The 12,965-nt window shown below is 42.9% G+C and overlaps 1 protein-coding gene, 1 non-coding gene and 1 pseudogene across 2 annotated transcripts; 1 reads left to right on the forward strand and 2 right to left on the reverse strand.

Annotated features, from left to right (window-relative positions):
* LOC135505618 (intraflagellar transport protein 172 homolog) overlaps window positions 1–4,439 on the reverse strand; it is a 29,388-nt pseudogene extending 24,949 nt beyond the window's left edge.
* Window positions 4,440–10,232: 5,793 nt separating this feature from the next.
* Window positions 10,233–10,304, reverse strand: trnaa-ugc (transfer RNA alanine (anticodon UGC)). The gene has a single exon. It is a non-coding gene; the product is annotated as a tRNA-Ala (tRNA).
* Window positions 10,305–10,745: 441 nt separating this feature from the next.
* Window positions 10,746–12,917, forward strand: si:dkey-221h15.4 (uncharacterized protein LOC563950 homolog). Its single transcript, XM_064924622.1, has 6 exons — window positions 10,746–11,240; window positions 11,445–11,579; window positions 11,696–11,795; window positions 11,942–12,086; window positions 12,180–12,305; window positions 12,525–12,917. Exons 1-6 carry the CDS (start codon window positions 10,875–10,877, stop codon window positions 12,691–12,693), a joined length of 1,041 nt encoding a protein of 346 aa, XP_064780694.1. The 5' UTR covers window positions 10,746–10,874; the 3' UTR covers window positions 12,694–12,917.
* The last annotated feature ends 48 nt before the right edge of the window (window positions 12,918–12,965 follow it).

Consider the following 12,965-nt stretch of genomic DNA (forward strand, 5'->3'; position numbering starts at 1 on the left):
TGCATTGTTGCCAAAAAGTTCAATTTTGGTTTCATCTGAGCAAAGCACCTTCTTCCACATGTTTGGTGTGTCTCCCAGGTGGCTTGTGGCAAACTTTAAACGACACTTTTTATGGATATCTTTAAGAAATGGCTCTCTTCTTGCCACTCTTCCATAAAGGCCAGATTTGTGCAATATACGACTGATTGTTGTCCTATGGACAGAGTCTCCCACCTCAGCTGTAGATCTCTGCAGTTCATCCAGAGTGATCATGGGCCTCTTGGCTGCATCTCTGATCAGTCTTCTCCTTGTATGAGCTGAAAGTTTAGAGGGACGGCCAGGTCTTGGTAGATTTGCAGTGGTCTGATACTCCTTCCATTTCAATATTATCGCTTGCACAGTGCTACTTGGGATGTTTAAAGCTTGGGAAATCTTTTTGTATCCAAATCCGGCTTTAAACTTCTTCACAACATTATCTCGGACCTGCCTGGTGTGTTCCTTGTTCTTCATGATGCTCTCTGCGCTTTTAACGGACCTCTGAGACTATCACAGTGCAGGTGCATTTATACGGAGACTTGATTACACACAGGTGGATTGTATTTATCATCATTAGTCATTTAGGTCAACATTGGATCATTCAGAGATCCTCACTGAACTTCTGGAGAGAGTTTGCTGCACTGAAAGTAAAGGGGCTGAATAATTTTGCACGCCCAATTTTTCAGTTTTTGATTTGTTAAAAAAGTTTGAAATATCCAATAAATGTCGTTCCACTTCATGATTGTGTCCCACTTGTTGTTGATTCTTCACAAAAGAATACAGTTTTATATCTTTATGTTTGAAGCCTGAAATGTGGCAAAAGGTCGCAAAGTTCAAGGGGGCCGAATACTTTCGCAAGGCACTAGAGATATATCTCTACACACACATATATATCTAAATAAATGCGGGACGAGACCTAAAATTGGAGGAAAACAAGCAACATTTACAATGACTGACAAGACAAATGACAGAGGGAGTAATATATATATACACACATATATACATATATACACACACACACACACACTGATAGCGTGGGGATTGGAACCAGGTGTGTGTAATGATGACGAGACCGGGGTTGATGAGTGAAGGGCATTTGCCAGCAGCAAGGCGGCCTGCAACGCCGAACGCCTGAGTTGGACAGGAGGGGGAGACAAAGCCAAGGCTGGTGTGACACCCGCAAGAAATTAAGTGACATGGCTAAGAAGAACTGTTGAGTCCACAGAGGGTGATGTGAAAAGCAGTGAAGGCGGTGAATATCACAATGTACCTGACTCAGTCCCCCATAAGTCATCTCAAATGTGTTCTTGTAGATGCTCCTCCAAAGGCAGCAGAAAAACTGTTCCACTCCGCCACACAGTGTACTCTGAACACAGGGATTGACAAAAACACGTTCATTAAGTTTAATTTACAAAAAGCTGTGAAAGGCAACGTGTAGCCTACTTTCTACAGTACTTTAAGAGCAAAATCAATTATGGCATGGGGTGTGCGTAACAGGTGTGTTCGTACGTGTATGGTTACTAACTGCACAGAGGTGTGAGCCGTCCTTCTTCCAGGCCAAGGCAGTGATGGTGTACAGGTTTGGAATCTCTTTGGGGGATGCTTCGCCCCATGCTCCTTTCAGAGGACCCCAGTTGAAGACTTTGAACAAAACAATTTATCACCCAGAAGAACTTCCCAGAAACGTAAGATACTGTATGAGGTTGTATTATCATGCTGATTACCTGAATGATGATGTATCAAAATGAAGACTGACCAGTAATAGCTACCGATGACCACAGACTGTCCACCGGGGCTGGTGGCTACAGTGAACTCTTTCTCAGCGTGTCCTCGGCTGTAGTCAAAAGTCAATTCCCTGCCATAGCCCACTATCTTCTTGTCACTATGACGCTGTTGGCTCCCCATGCCAGGGCATATGGTTTGGCAAGGGTTGGTCAACAATTTACCCTGCAAAAAGATGAGACATGCACATCAATACACAACATGCATCAATGCACATCTACCTGATACGATTTCAACTGTGAACCAGAGACAGTATACAGAGAGGAGTTCACTATTATTGTGATCACCACCAGATTACAACTTTGAGTGAAAAGGTTGAAATAAAGAACAAGAGCACACTGTTGTTCACGAGACAACGTAGGAATCTTCTCCGTAGACTGTAGATGACTTGTTTGTTTTTGTGTTAGCAAGGTGAACCTGAGAGGAAGCAAACAACATGTCAAGATCCAACACAATGTGCAAAAAAATCATTTTACTTTGTTAATAAAAAAATGCTGTCAATAATTTTTTTAAAGATTGTGTAAATGTTTACACACCTTTCCCTCAGTTAAACCAAAAATGATTGCATGTTCTGCCGGCCATAACAAACATGTCAAAGCACTCTGAAACAGGATGAAATGTGTTTAATTTGAATGTTGTTGATTAAAATAAGATAACAAAATTGTACAGACGGTAAGTTGCAGATTACCTTCTCACCCCTGTCTGAGGGATAAGAAGGATGCATCACAATTGATACAAGGAGAGGCTTCAGGTCGGTCAACTGTGAATTAAAACCCAGCCAAAATACAACTGAGAAGTATGAAGTTATGCTTACCATTCCTCTCAGATTTTGTAGACATAACATCATTTATCAGTTTGGGCAATGGCAATTTTTGTTGAGTCGGGAGAAAATGCCATGGCCTTGACAAATCTAATTTTATTAGTCACATGTGCCGAATACAACAGGTGTAGAGCTTACAGTGAAATGCTTACTTACGAGCCCCTAACCAACAATGCAGCTTCAAAAAAATATGGATAAGAATAAGAGTTAAAAGTAACAAGTAATTAAAGAGCAGCAGTAAAATAACAATAGCGAGACTACATACAGGGAGGGTACCGACACAGAGTCAATGTGCGGGGTGGCACCGGTTAGTTGAGGTAGTATGTACATGTTTATTTTTTTATTTGTAATTTATCCTTTATTTTACCAGGTAAGTTTGCAGCAACGACCTGGGGAATAGTTACAGGGGAGAGGGGGGGGGATGAATGAGCCAATTGTAAACTGGGGATTATTAGGTGACCGTGATGGTTTGAGGGCCAGATTGGGAATTTAGCCAGGACACATACCAGGCAGTGATGCAACCAGTCAGGATGCTGTCGATGGTGCAGCTGTAGAACCTTTTGAGGATCTGAGGACCAATGCCAAATCTTTTCAGTCTCCTGAGGGGGAATAGGCTTTGTCGTGCCCTCTTCACGACTGTCTTGGTGTGTTTGGACCATGTTAGTTTGTTGGTGACGTGGACACCAAGGAACTTGAAGCGCTCAACCTGCTCCACTGCAGCCCTGTCGATGAGAAGGGGGGCATGCTCGGTCCTCCTTTTCCTGTAGTCCACAATCATCTCCTTTGTCTTGAGACAACATAGCTCCTCGTCCCTACTGCAAGAAGGTTGGGCTCCCAAGTGGCGCAGCGGTCTAAGGCACTGCATCTCAGTGCTTGAGGCATCACTACAGAAACCCTGGTTTTAATCCAGGCTGTATCACAACCGGCCATGATTGGGAGTCCCATAGGGCGGCGCACAATTGGCCCAGCATCCTCCGGGTTTGGCCAGTGTAGGCAGTCATTGCAAATAAGAATTTGTTTATTGATTTGCCTAGTTAAATAAAATAAATATCATAACATTATCACTCGATCAGACACAGCTTCAGTTGAGTATTTCAGGGAAAAGCTTCCGGTATCAAACTGACCTGACAAAGTGGTGTGTATGTAATTGATGTGAGTATAACACGTGATAGTCAAACGACAATGGTGGTGATAGCCTGCTGACTCTAAGGTGAGTTTAGTAGAGAACTTATCCCTTTACACCTCTGTCCACAGTGCATACAGCACATTTTATATTATTCGGTGCCCATATCATACAAGTCACTTTGGTAGCTCCCTCCTGTGGTAAATGGACCACAAATTGGATAACATGTCTTCACACGACGCTAGCTGTACCCTCAGTGAACGCGGCACATAACGCACTGCTGAAGCTAGAAACATACTGTTAAGCATTTCGATACACCTGCTTTAACATCTGCCAATCTGTGTACGCGACAAATAAACTTTGATTTGACAGTGTTCTTCAATACGGTCTCTGGAGCCACACCAAAAAGCCTAACGTCGTTACACACAGACACTGTCCCTTGGTCATTCGTCGAATAAAATTGACATAAGTTAGCTACTAAAAAAAGGTAGTTAGCTAGCTAGTTAAGGACACATACTAAGTCTAGCTAGATACTAGACAGAGCTAACTAGCAGGAAGCTAACGTTAGTCATCAAAGCATTAACGTTACGTACAGTAACGTTTGCTAACGTTAACTTTAGCTAGACCTGGTGGCTAATGTTAGCTAGTAACGGTCAAGTTTGCGGCCGTTAAAAAGGTATTCAGATGTTTTAGTCGCATGATTAAAATCTAGAATAATCTGTGTAACTGCTGTAATGTGAAATCGTTAGAAAATTAAATATAATCCCTAAATTATTGCTGTTGACGTTAAGTAGACTGAGTGACAAGGAAGGCAGACATTTTGGTAAACATCCGTCCTACCTGGTTACCGTTGTCTGGCACGTACGTGTGCGTGTTCAAATTTACATTTTTAATCTCACGTTCACAAGTACAGTGAAAGTACAGTGACTCGGTATATAAAAAGTGGTCAAATGAAGCAGATGCTAAAACTACAGGACTGTTTTGCTTTCCCACGGCATTGAAGAGTACACCATATCAATCACTGGCTTTATCAATAAGTGCATTGAGAACATCGTCCCCACAGTGACTGTAGGTACATACCCCAACCAAAAGCCATGGATAACAGGCAACATTCGCACTGAGCTAAAGGGTAGAGCTGCTGCTTTAAAGGTGCGGGACTCTAACCCGGAAGCTTACAAGAAATCCTGCTATGCCCTGCTACGAACCATCAAACAGGCAAAGAGTCAATAAAAGGCTAAGATTGAATCATACATCACCGACTCCATGCATGAGAGCATCAGCTGTTCTGGACGACTGTGTGATCACGCTCTCTGTAGCCGACGTGAGTAAGACCTTTGAACAGGTCAACATACACAAGGCTGCGGGGCCAGACGGATTACCAGGACGTGTGCTCCAGGCATGTGCTGACCAACTGGCAGGTGTCTTCACTGACATTTTCAACATGTCCCTGATTGAGTCTGTAATGCCAACATGTTTCAAGCAGACCACCATAGTCCCTGTGCCCAAGAACACAATGGCAACCTGCCTAAATGACTACAGACCAGTATAGCACTCACATCCATGAAGTGCTTTGAAAGGTTTGTAATGGCTCACATCAACACCATCATCCCAGAAACACTAGACCCACTCCAATTTGCATACCTCCCAAACAGATCCACAGATGATGCAATCTCTATTGCACTCCACACTGCCCTTTCCCACCTGGACAAAAGGAACACTTACGTGAGAATGCTATTCATTGACTTCAGCTCAGCATTCAACACCACACCCTCAAAGCTCATCAATAAGCTAAGGATCCTGGGACTAAACACCTCCCACTGCAACTGGATCCTGGACTTCCTGATGGGCCGTCCCCAGGTGGTGAGGGTAGGTAGCAACACAACTGCCACGCTGATCCTCAACATTGGAGCTCCACAGAGGTGCGTGCTCAGTCCCCTCCTGTACTCCCTGTTTACCCACGACTGCATGGCCAGGCACGACTCCAACACCATCATTAAGTTTGCAGACGACACAACAGTGGTAGGCCTGATCACCAACAAGACAGCCTATAGGGAAGAGGTCAGAGACCTGGCCGTGTGGTACCAGAATAACAACCTATCCCTCAACGTAACCAAGACAAAAGGAGCTGATTGTAGTCTACAGGAAAAAGAGGACCGAGCACTCCCCCATTCTCATCGACGGGGCTGTAGTGGAGCAGGTTGAGAGCTTCAAGTTACTTGGTGTCCACATCAACAACAAACTAGAATGGTCCAAACACACCAAGACAGTCGTGAAGAGGGCAAGACAAAGCTTATTCCCCCTCAGGAAACTAAAAATATGTGGCATGGGTCCTAAGATCCTCAAAAAGCTCTCCAGCTGCATCATCAAGAGCATCACTGCCTGGAACGGCAATTGCTCAGCCTCGGACCGCAAAGCACTACAGAGGGTAGTGCGTACGGCCCAGTACATCACTGGTGCTAAACTGCCTGCTATCCAGGACCGCTACACCAGGCAGTGTCAGAGGAAGGCCCTAAAAATTGTCAATGACCCCAGCCATAGACTGTTCTCTCTGCTAACGCATGGCAAGTGGTACCGGAGTGCCAAGTCTAGGACAAAAAGACTTCAACAGTTTTTACCCCCAAGCCATAAGACTCCTGAACAGGTATTTGCATTGTGTGCCCCCACCCCTCTTTTCACACTGCTGCTGCTACTACTACTCTGTTTATCATATATGCAAAGTCACTTTAACTATACATTCATGTACATACTACCTAAATTGGGCCGACCAACAGGTGCTACCGCACATTGGCTAACCGGGCTATCTGCATTGTGTCCCGCCACCCACCAACCCCTCCTTTACGCTACTGCTACTCTCTGTTCATCATATATTCATAGTCACTTCAACCATATCTACCTACTACCTCAATCAGCCTGACTAACCAGTGTCTGTATGTTGCCTTGCTACTTTTATAGCCTGTCTTTTTACCCTTTTTATTTCTTTATTTACCTATTGTTCACCTAACACCATTTTTGCACTATTGGTTAGAGCCTGTAAGTAAGCATTTCACTGTAAGGTCTACACACCTGTTGTATTCGGCGCAAGTGACAAATAAACTGATTTGATTTGACTTTATTTTAAAGTTGATCAAATATTCTGGTAGCCTACAGCATACGGATTAGAGTTCTATTTTCAGCAGCCATTTGCTTTCCAACCTGTTTTCCCGCGATTGTCTTTGAAATATTTCTAAACGCTTGTTTTGTCTGCATGCGGTTCACTAAGATTTGCTGACAGGGGTGCTGCAGCTCCTCCAGAACACTTCACGCGGATATGACTCTACGGAAAGAAATGATGAAGTACAACGCTGGAGAGATGAGATGCAGGCTCATATCTACAGAATTGGAGCAGAGAGATCATATACAAAGTTATTCTTGTTCTAGTTTTGTGCAATGGCGATTTTAGCATGTACATCTTGGTGGGGCAAACAAACAAAAATTGGAGGGATGCGTGCCAGCAAAGCAACAACACAGCACGAAACAATACATTACTTGCACTATAACGGTGACAAACGGTGCCCACAAACTGTTAAGAGGTAAAAACAGTTTCAGGTTGGATATTCGACGGATATTCGTCTATAGTTTTCCTTATGTCCACCAACAGCAGTTAGGGACCGTCAACAGTGACAATTCACATTTTTCAAATTTCAATAGCTCTTTAACCATTACTCCAAACACTTTCAAAACTGGTTGTAGGTAACCTGATGGCATAGACACACATTGCACACCCTTTATATTGTCCATTTATACCTCACATGGTTTTACACAAATTTTTCAAAATGTCGTTTTTTTTAAAGTGTATAGCGACAGAATTCAGAACATGGGCCGTTCTTACATAAGCAGACAATGAAAGCTCTTACAATATTTGATGATTACGTTTCTCTACAACAGGTTATAGGCAAACAAGCACACATTGGCCACGAACAATGTGTTTACAATACCGAGTTGGTGAAAATAGACCAATTTAATGGATGAGGCACATGGGCTACTAACAGCTTACTACACAACATACACTTAGTATTATTTTAGCTACAGCATTCATTCCCAAACCACCATTTGTTGAATTTGCGATTTCCAACTTGTTGTGTAATGTTTACGTCCAATAGCGGATGAGCCCCGAGACGCTTATCTCTAATTTCTCTTCATATCACAAGGATTTGATTGTCGTTTTGAGTCATGGTGACGACTGTTAGCTTGCCAGCTAAGATTTTGAAAGTACGATGTTGACATGATCAGTCCAATCAAAGTGTCAAGTGTACTCCCTCTCTGGACTCTAGATCATCAGGCTGCTGATTATTCCGCACACTGGTCACCATCGCCTCGCGCACTTGCGCCGCATGACACTCACCTGGACTCCACACCTCCTTGATTGTCTTCCCTATATCTGTCACTCCCCTTGGTTCTTTCCTCTGGTGTTATTGATGCTGTTTCGTGTCGATGCATTGTTTGTGGTTCGTGTTCTTTGTTTGTTTGTTTTATTTATTAAAACACTCACTCCCTGAACTTGCTTCCCGGCTCTCAGCACACTCGTTACACAAAGCTACTGTATATATAACGTGATTTGATGTCATTCTATCTGTGGCCAATGACCTTGAGGCTTCTTGGATGGGCATTTCTAATATAACTCTATGGCAGAACCCAAGGGGCAAAAACGTTCCAGCTCTAACCTTAGAATTGGGGATGACCTACTGTCCCATGAGTGACAGAAAACTCAGCCAATCCGGTGCTCTGTATTTCGCTCTGTATTTTCTGCTTGCTAGCCCCACCACCAGGACAGAAAGCACTGAACTCGGCTCGAACACCTGCTTTTCGGAGGTGCCTTACTCAAGAAAGCAAAAAAGAGACCATGTTTGTATGCTGCTCATTTACACTTCTTTTTTTTATTTTTTGTACATTGTTTGCTAACTGATATGTTACACGTATTAATGCCAAAATAACAAGCAAAACAGGCAAGCCCCCACAATAAAAAGAAATACATTTATAATTAATATATTTTACCTAAAAGTGTGGGGATCAAAACAGGTGGGGGCCCGCCACTGGTTCTGTGAGAGATACAGGCGCGCTTCTCACACAGCCATGACCATGCATTGGTCTCAAACAGGTTAAACTGATCACGGCTTTTGTGGGGCGATGGATAACGATGCTTCGTGGGTGACTGTTGTGTGCAGAGGGTCCCTGGTTAGAGGCCGAATTGGGGCGAGGAGAGGGACGGAAGCGAAACTGTTTCAGAGTCTGCTTTTCACTCCGTTGTCTACAGCTTCTATATTAGCTACTATCCGGAATACTGGGCACATGTAAACGTGTTCAATGTTAAGCAAACCATAACAAATCCGGGCCCAACTCGAATCGACTCTTAGAATATCAGGCCCTGCTGAAAATCTATTTTCTCACGGTATACTTAAAAAAAAGAAGATGTATGAATTAACTTTGATCGCTTTTATTAACATTTTTACATTGCAAAAAGTAAAACATATTTCATGCCATGAGCGGTACCGGATCCGGACAAGTAGGATCCGCAACGAAACAGTTCAAAACGGTGAGGTGCTGGTGTTGTGCCGAAAATCTCCCCCCTGCCAAAATTCTCCCTCCCTTCGCGTTGTTCCTTGCTGCGACTTGCTTGCTACTGTAGTTGAGATTCTGCTTTTCAACCGTTGTCTATTTAGCCTACATTTCACTGATCTTAGTAGAAGAAAGCATTTTTGTCTGCAGTTTTCGGTTTTGCTATTTGTTTCAAGTGTATCTGGCGGTTCTAGCTTGTGTGGCGCCGTGGGCGTACCCCGGCAAGATGCCGACCTGGTCGGCTACTCATGTCGCCCGTACCTAAGTCCCTACTGATTTGTATTAGTCTATAAATAAATATCTCCCATGTCTTATTCGACTAGTATTTTTGAAAGTGCAAGGATAAAAATTCAGCCATAGTTGTTCTGAAATGTTTGCTTGCCAGCATTTTACTCCCTCTATGTTTAATATAACACATACATGAATTATTAATTTCGGTTGCCTATGTGAAGTTTGTTCTATAGAAAGTATTTTACTCTGATGTGTGCCACAGAAAGTATTTGACTCTAGCCACACAATTAAAGAAATTAGAGGGGGGATTCTGGCAGGGGGGAGATGATCCGGCTAAAATGCAATGAAGCACAGACTATAACCCACTACACAGCAGAGTTTGCTCGGTCCTCGGGACTCCAAGGGCTGCACGTTTCTTGCACCAGCACTTCACAGTTGATTCAATGCTTGATGATTAGTTGATTATTTGAATCAGCTCAGTAGTGCTAGGGGCAAAAACCAAAACGTGCACACCTTGGGGTCTCGAGGACCGAGCTTGGGAAACCCTGCACTAACTCCTAACACACGAAAATATCCGGAGCTCGGACTTGTAAAATATTTGTCAAACATAGCAAAGGTAAACGGATCAAATGAAAAAGCATATGCGAATTGCAAAAAAAAAAAACTCCCTGGAGATGCCGGGGATTGAACCCGGGGCCTCATACATGCAAAGCATGCGCTCTACCACTGAGCTACATCCCCCTTCCTGCGTTGTAACGCAGGTAAACGTGTACACTACAGTTATGCCACAATACGAAATGAATGACAAAATATGAATTAAGTGCATATTTATTTGCGCGCCGACGGATTTATGGTCGTTAAATACGTTTTAATTAGAGTAAACATAATTTTTGCTCTGTATGCCAAGTATTTAGTTGCTACTAGGTCTACAAGGCTATACTATATAGTTCCCGGTAACTATTACTAATGGTAGTGGTAGTAACGTTAATGAACAGTAATAGGCCTGTCAGGCCTGCTAACATTAACCCAATCTAAAATTATCTTCATAACAAATGTCCACTGACTACTAGGTGACAGGTCAAACACCAACGTGACACAGCAGATATGAGAGAACAAAAATAAAACACTCATATGACACCCTTTGACATTAGGACAGGGGAGGGACATCTGAGTCTAATCAGAGAGAGGGACATGATGTTGCTAGACTTTGAATAAACGGATCAATAAATTCTTAGAGCGATTTGAAGATATCACCGAGGGACTTTTTAAAGGGGAAGAAAATATTGTAATAAGAGGGTCAGCCCAGCAAATATGCACAACCAACTGATCCAGTGTTTCGAGGGCTTTCTATTAAATATGTGTTACATAAAGGAATTTTTTGAGCTCATTATTGGAGCAATCTTTTACCTTTTTGAGGCCCTTGTGCGCCTGTTCATCCAGCCACCCAGGAAGGACGTGGAAGGGGAAATAGTGTTGGTAACAGGGGCAGCCAATGGTATTGGCAAACTGATAGCCAAGGAGCTGGGTCGTCGTGGGGCTACCTTGGTCCTTTGGGACGTCGACTGGGAAGCTCTTGATGAGACAGCCAAGGAACTTCGCCAGATACTGGACATACGTGTCTATGCCTATGCTTGTGACTGCAGTCGACGGACTGAGGTGTATAAAGTTGCAGACATGGTAAGGTGGTTTGTTCTATGTTTGAATGAAAGCTGAGATAACTTGTAGGACAGTGAACTTTTTAAATGTGCACAATAATGTGTATAATAATGTGAACACTGTGTGTAATTGGTAATATCATGTTTAACAGGAGAAAAAGTACCTTATCCACCAAGCACTGTGTGTGATTTGATGTACACTTTGACTCCCCTGCTGATTCAACAGGTAAAGAGGGAGGTGGGGGATGTTTCTATCTTGGTGAATAATGCAGGAGTAGTGACAGGAAAGTACACCTTCACAGAGGCCCCAGACAACCTGGTGGACAGAACACTGAGGGTCAATGTCGCTGCTCACTTCTGGGTAATTGAGCTTGTAATTTCTGGGGAGGCAAACAAAACTATTCAAACCTTATTTAAGAGTTGATCTGTATCCTGTATGATGATCCATACATTTCTCTCTGATATGAATCTGTATAGACATACAAGGCTTTCCTCCCTGCTATGATGTCCAGGAACCATGGGCATCTTGTGTGTGTGGCCTGTCATGGAGGACTGTTTGCTATGAACAGATTAGCAGGTGGGTGAATCTTCATGTGGGTCATTTACACTATTTGGAGTGAGCTCTGAAACACAACAATATTAGCTTCTATCCGTAGTGTTACTCCACAGAATTTAATAATAATTTACAGACTTTGTTATAACATAAAAAAAAATTGTTGACAGACTACTGTGCCAGCAAGTTTGCAGCTGTTGGATTTGCTGAATCCATTGCCTTAGAGATGCTTGTCCTCAAGAAGGAGGGGGTCAAAACTACTATAGTATGTCCTTACTTGATCAACACAACCATGTTTGGAGGATGTCAGACAAAGTAAGTTATCCCTATATGATTGCCCCCCCCCAGGTAACTAAAACTGCCAATAATGACACTCGTGTAATTTCTATCTTTTCCCTTCTTGTTTAGGTGGCCGTCTTTTCTGCCCATCATGGACAAGAAGGATGCAGCAAAGATGATTGTTGATGCAATCCTGAGGGAGAAGATGTATTTACTGCTACCCTCCAGTCTGTACTTCCTCATGGCATTAAAAAGGTAGACATTAGTTCCATACCTCAGTCGTCTCTTTTCATTTTCCCAAGGCCTTTCTATTGTATCAGAAGCTCAATGGTCAGTCACTGAATCCAGGGATTGATAGGCCACACCTAATGACACCTGTCGCAGAGGGAGAATTTAACGTTTTGAAGTCTCTACCACTGAGTTACTTTATAATAGTCACCTTATTGATCTCAAGTGCATTTTCTTTTGTTTCAGCTTCATGCCAGCCAAGTTGGGCATCATCTTGGTGAATTTCTTTGGAGGATTGGATTTAATGGATCGATTCAGGGGAGTCCCAGTGCCCATTCTGCCATACAAAAAGCCTCTGCGCCAAAGATACGACAGCATTGGTGAACCACAGAATGCAATAGTCTATCACAACTAGCTAATATAAGAAGAAAACTACTGCAGTATTGCATCTTTTAAGAGGACTTTGTAAAGGAGGTGTTGAATGGGGGTCAGGTAATTTGTCAAACAATCCATCATACATACAGATATTCATAAGTAAGTAGAGTGTACATTAGACTAGCCTACACACATTTCTTGAAATCATCAGAGGCAGGCAGGCAATGGCACTGTATGCAAATAGCCTATTTTGAGAATGTTTATCAGAGCTAAATAAAAACATATCTTCACATTATTTCATGCTTTGATCTA

This window comes from Oncorhynchus masou, chromosome 19, assembly GCF_036934945.1.
Source record: "Oncorhynchus masou masou isolate Uvic2021 chromosome 19, UVic_Omas_1.1, whole genome shotgun sequence".
Taxonomy (NCBI): Eukaryota; Metazoa; Chordata; class Actinopteri; order Salmoniformes; family Salmonidae; genus Oncorhynchus; species Oncorhynchus masou.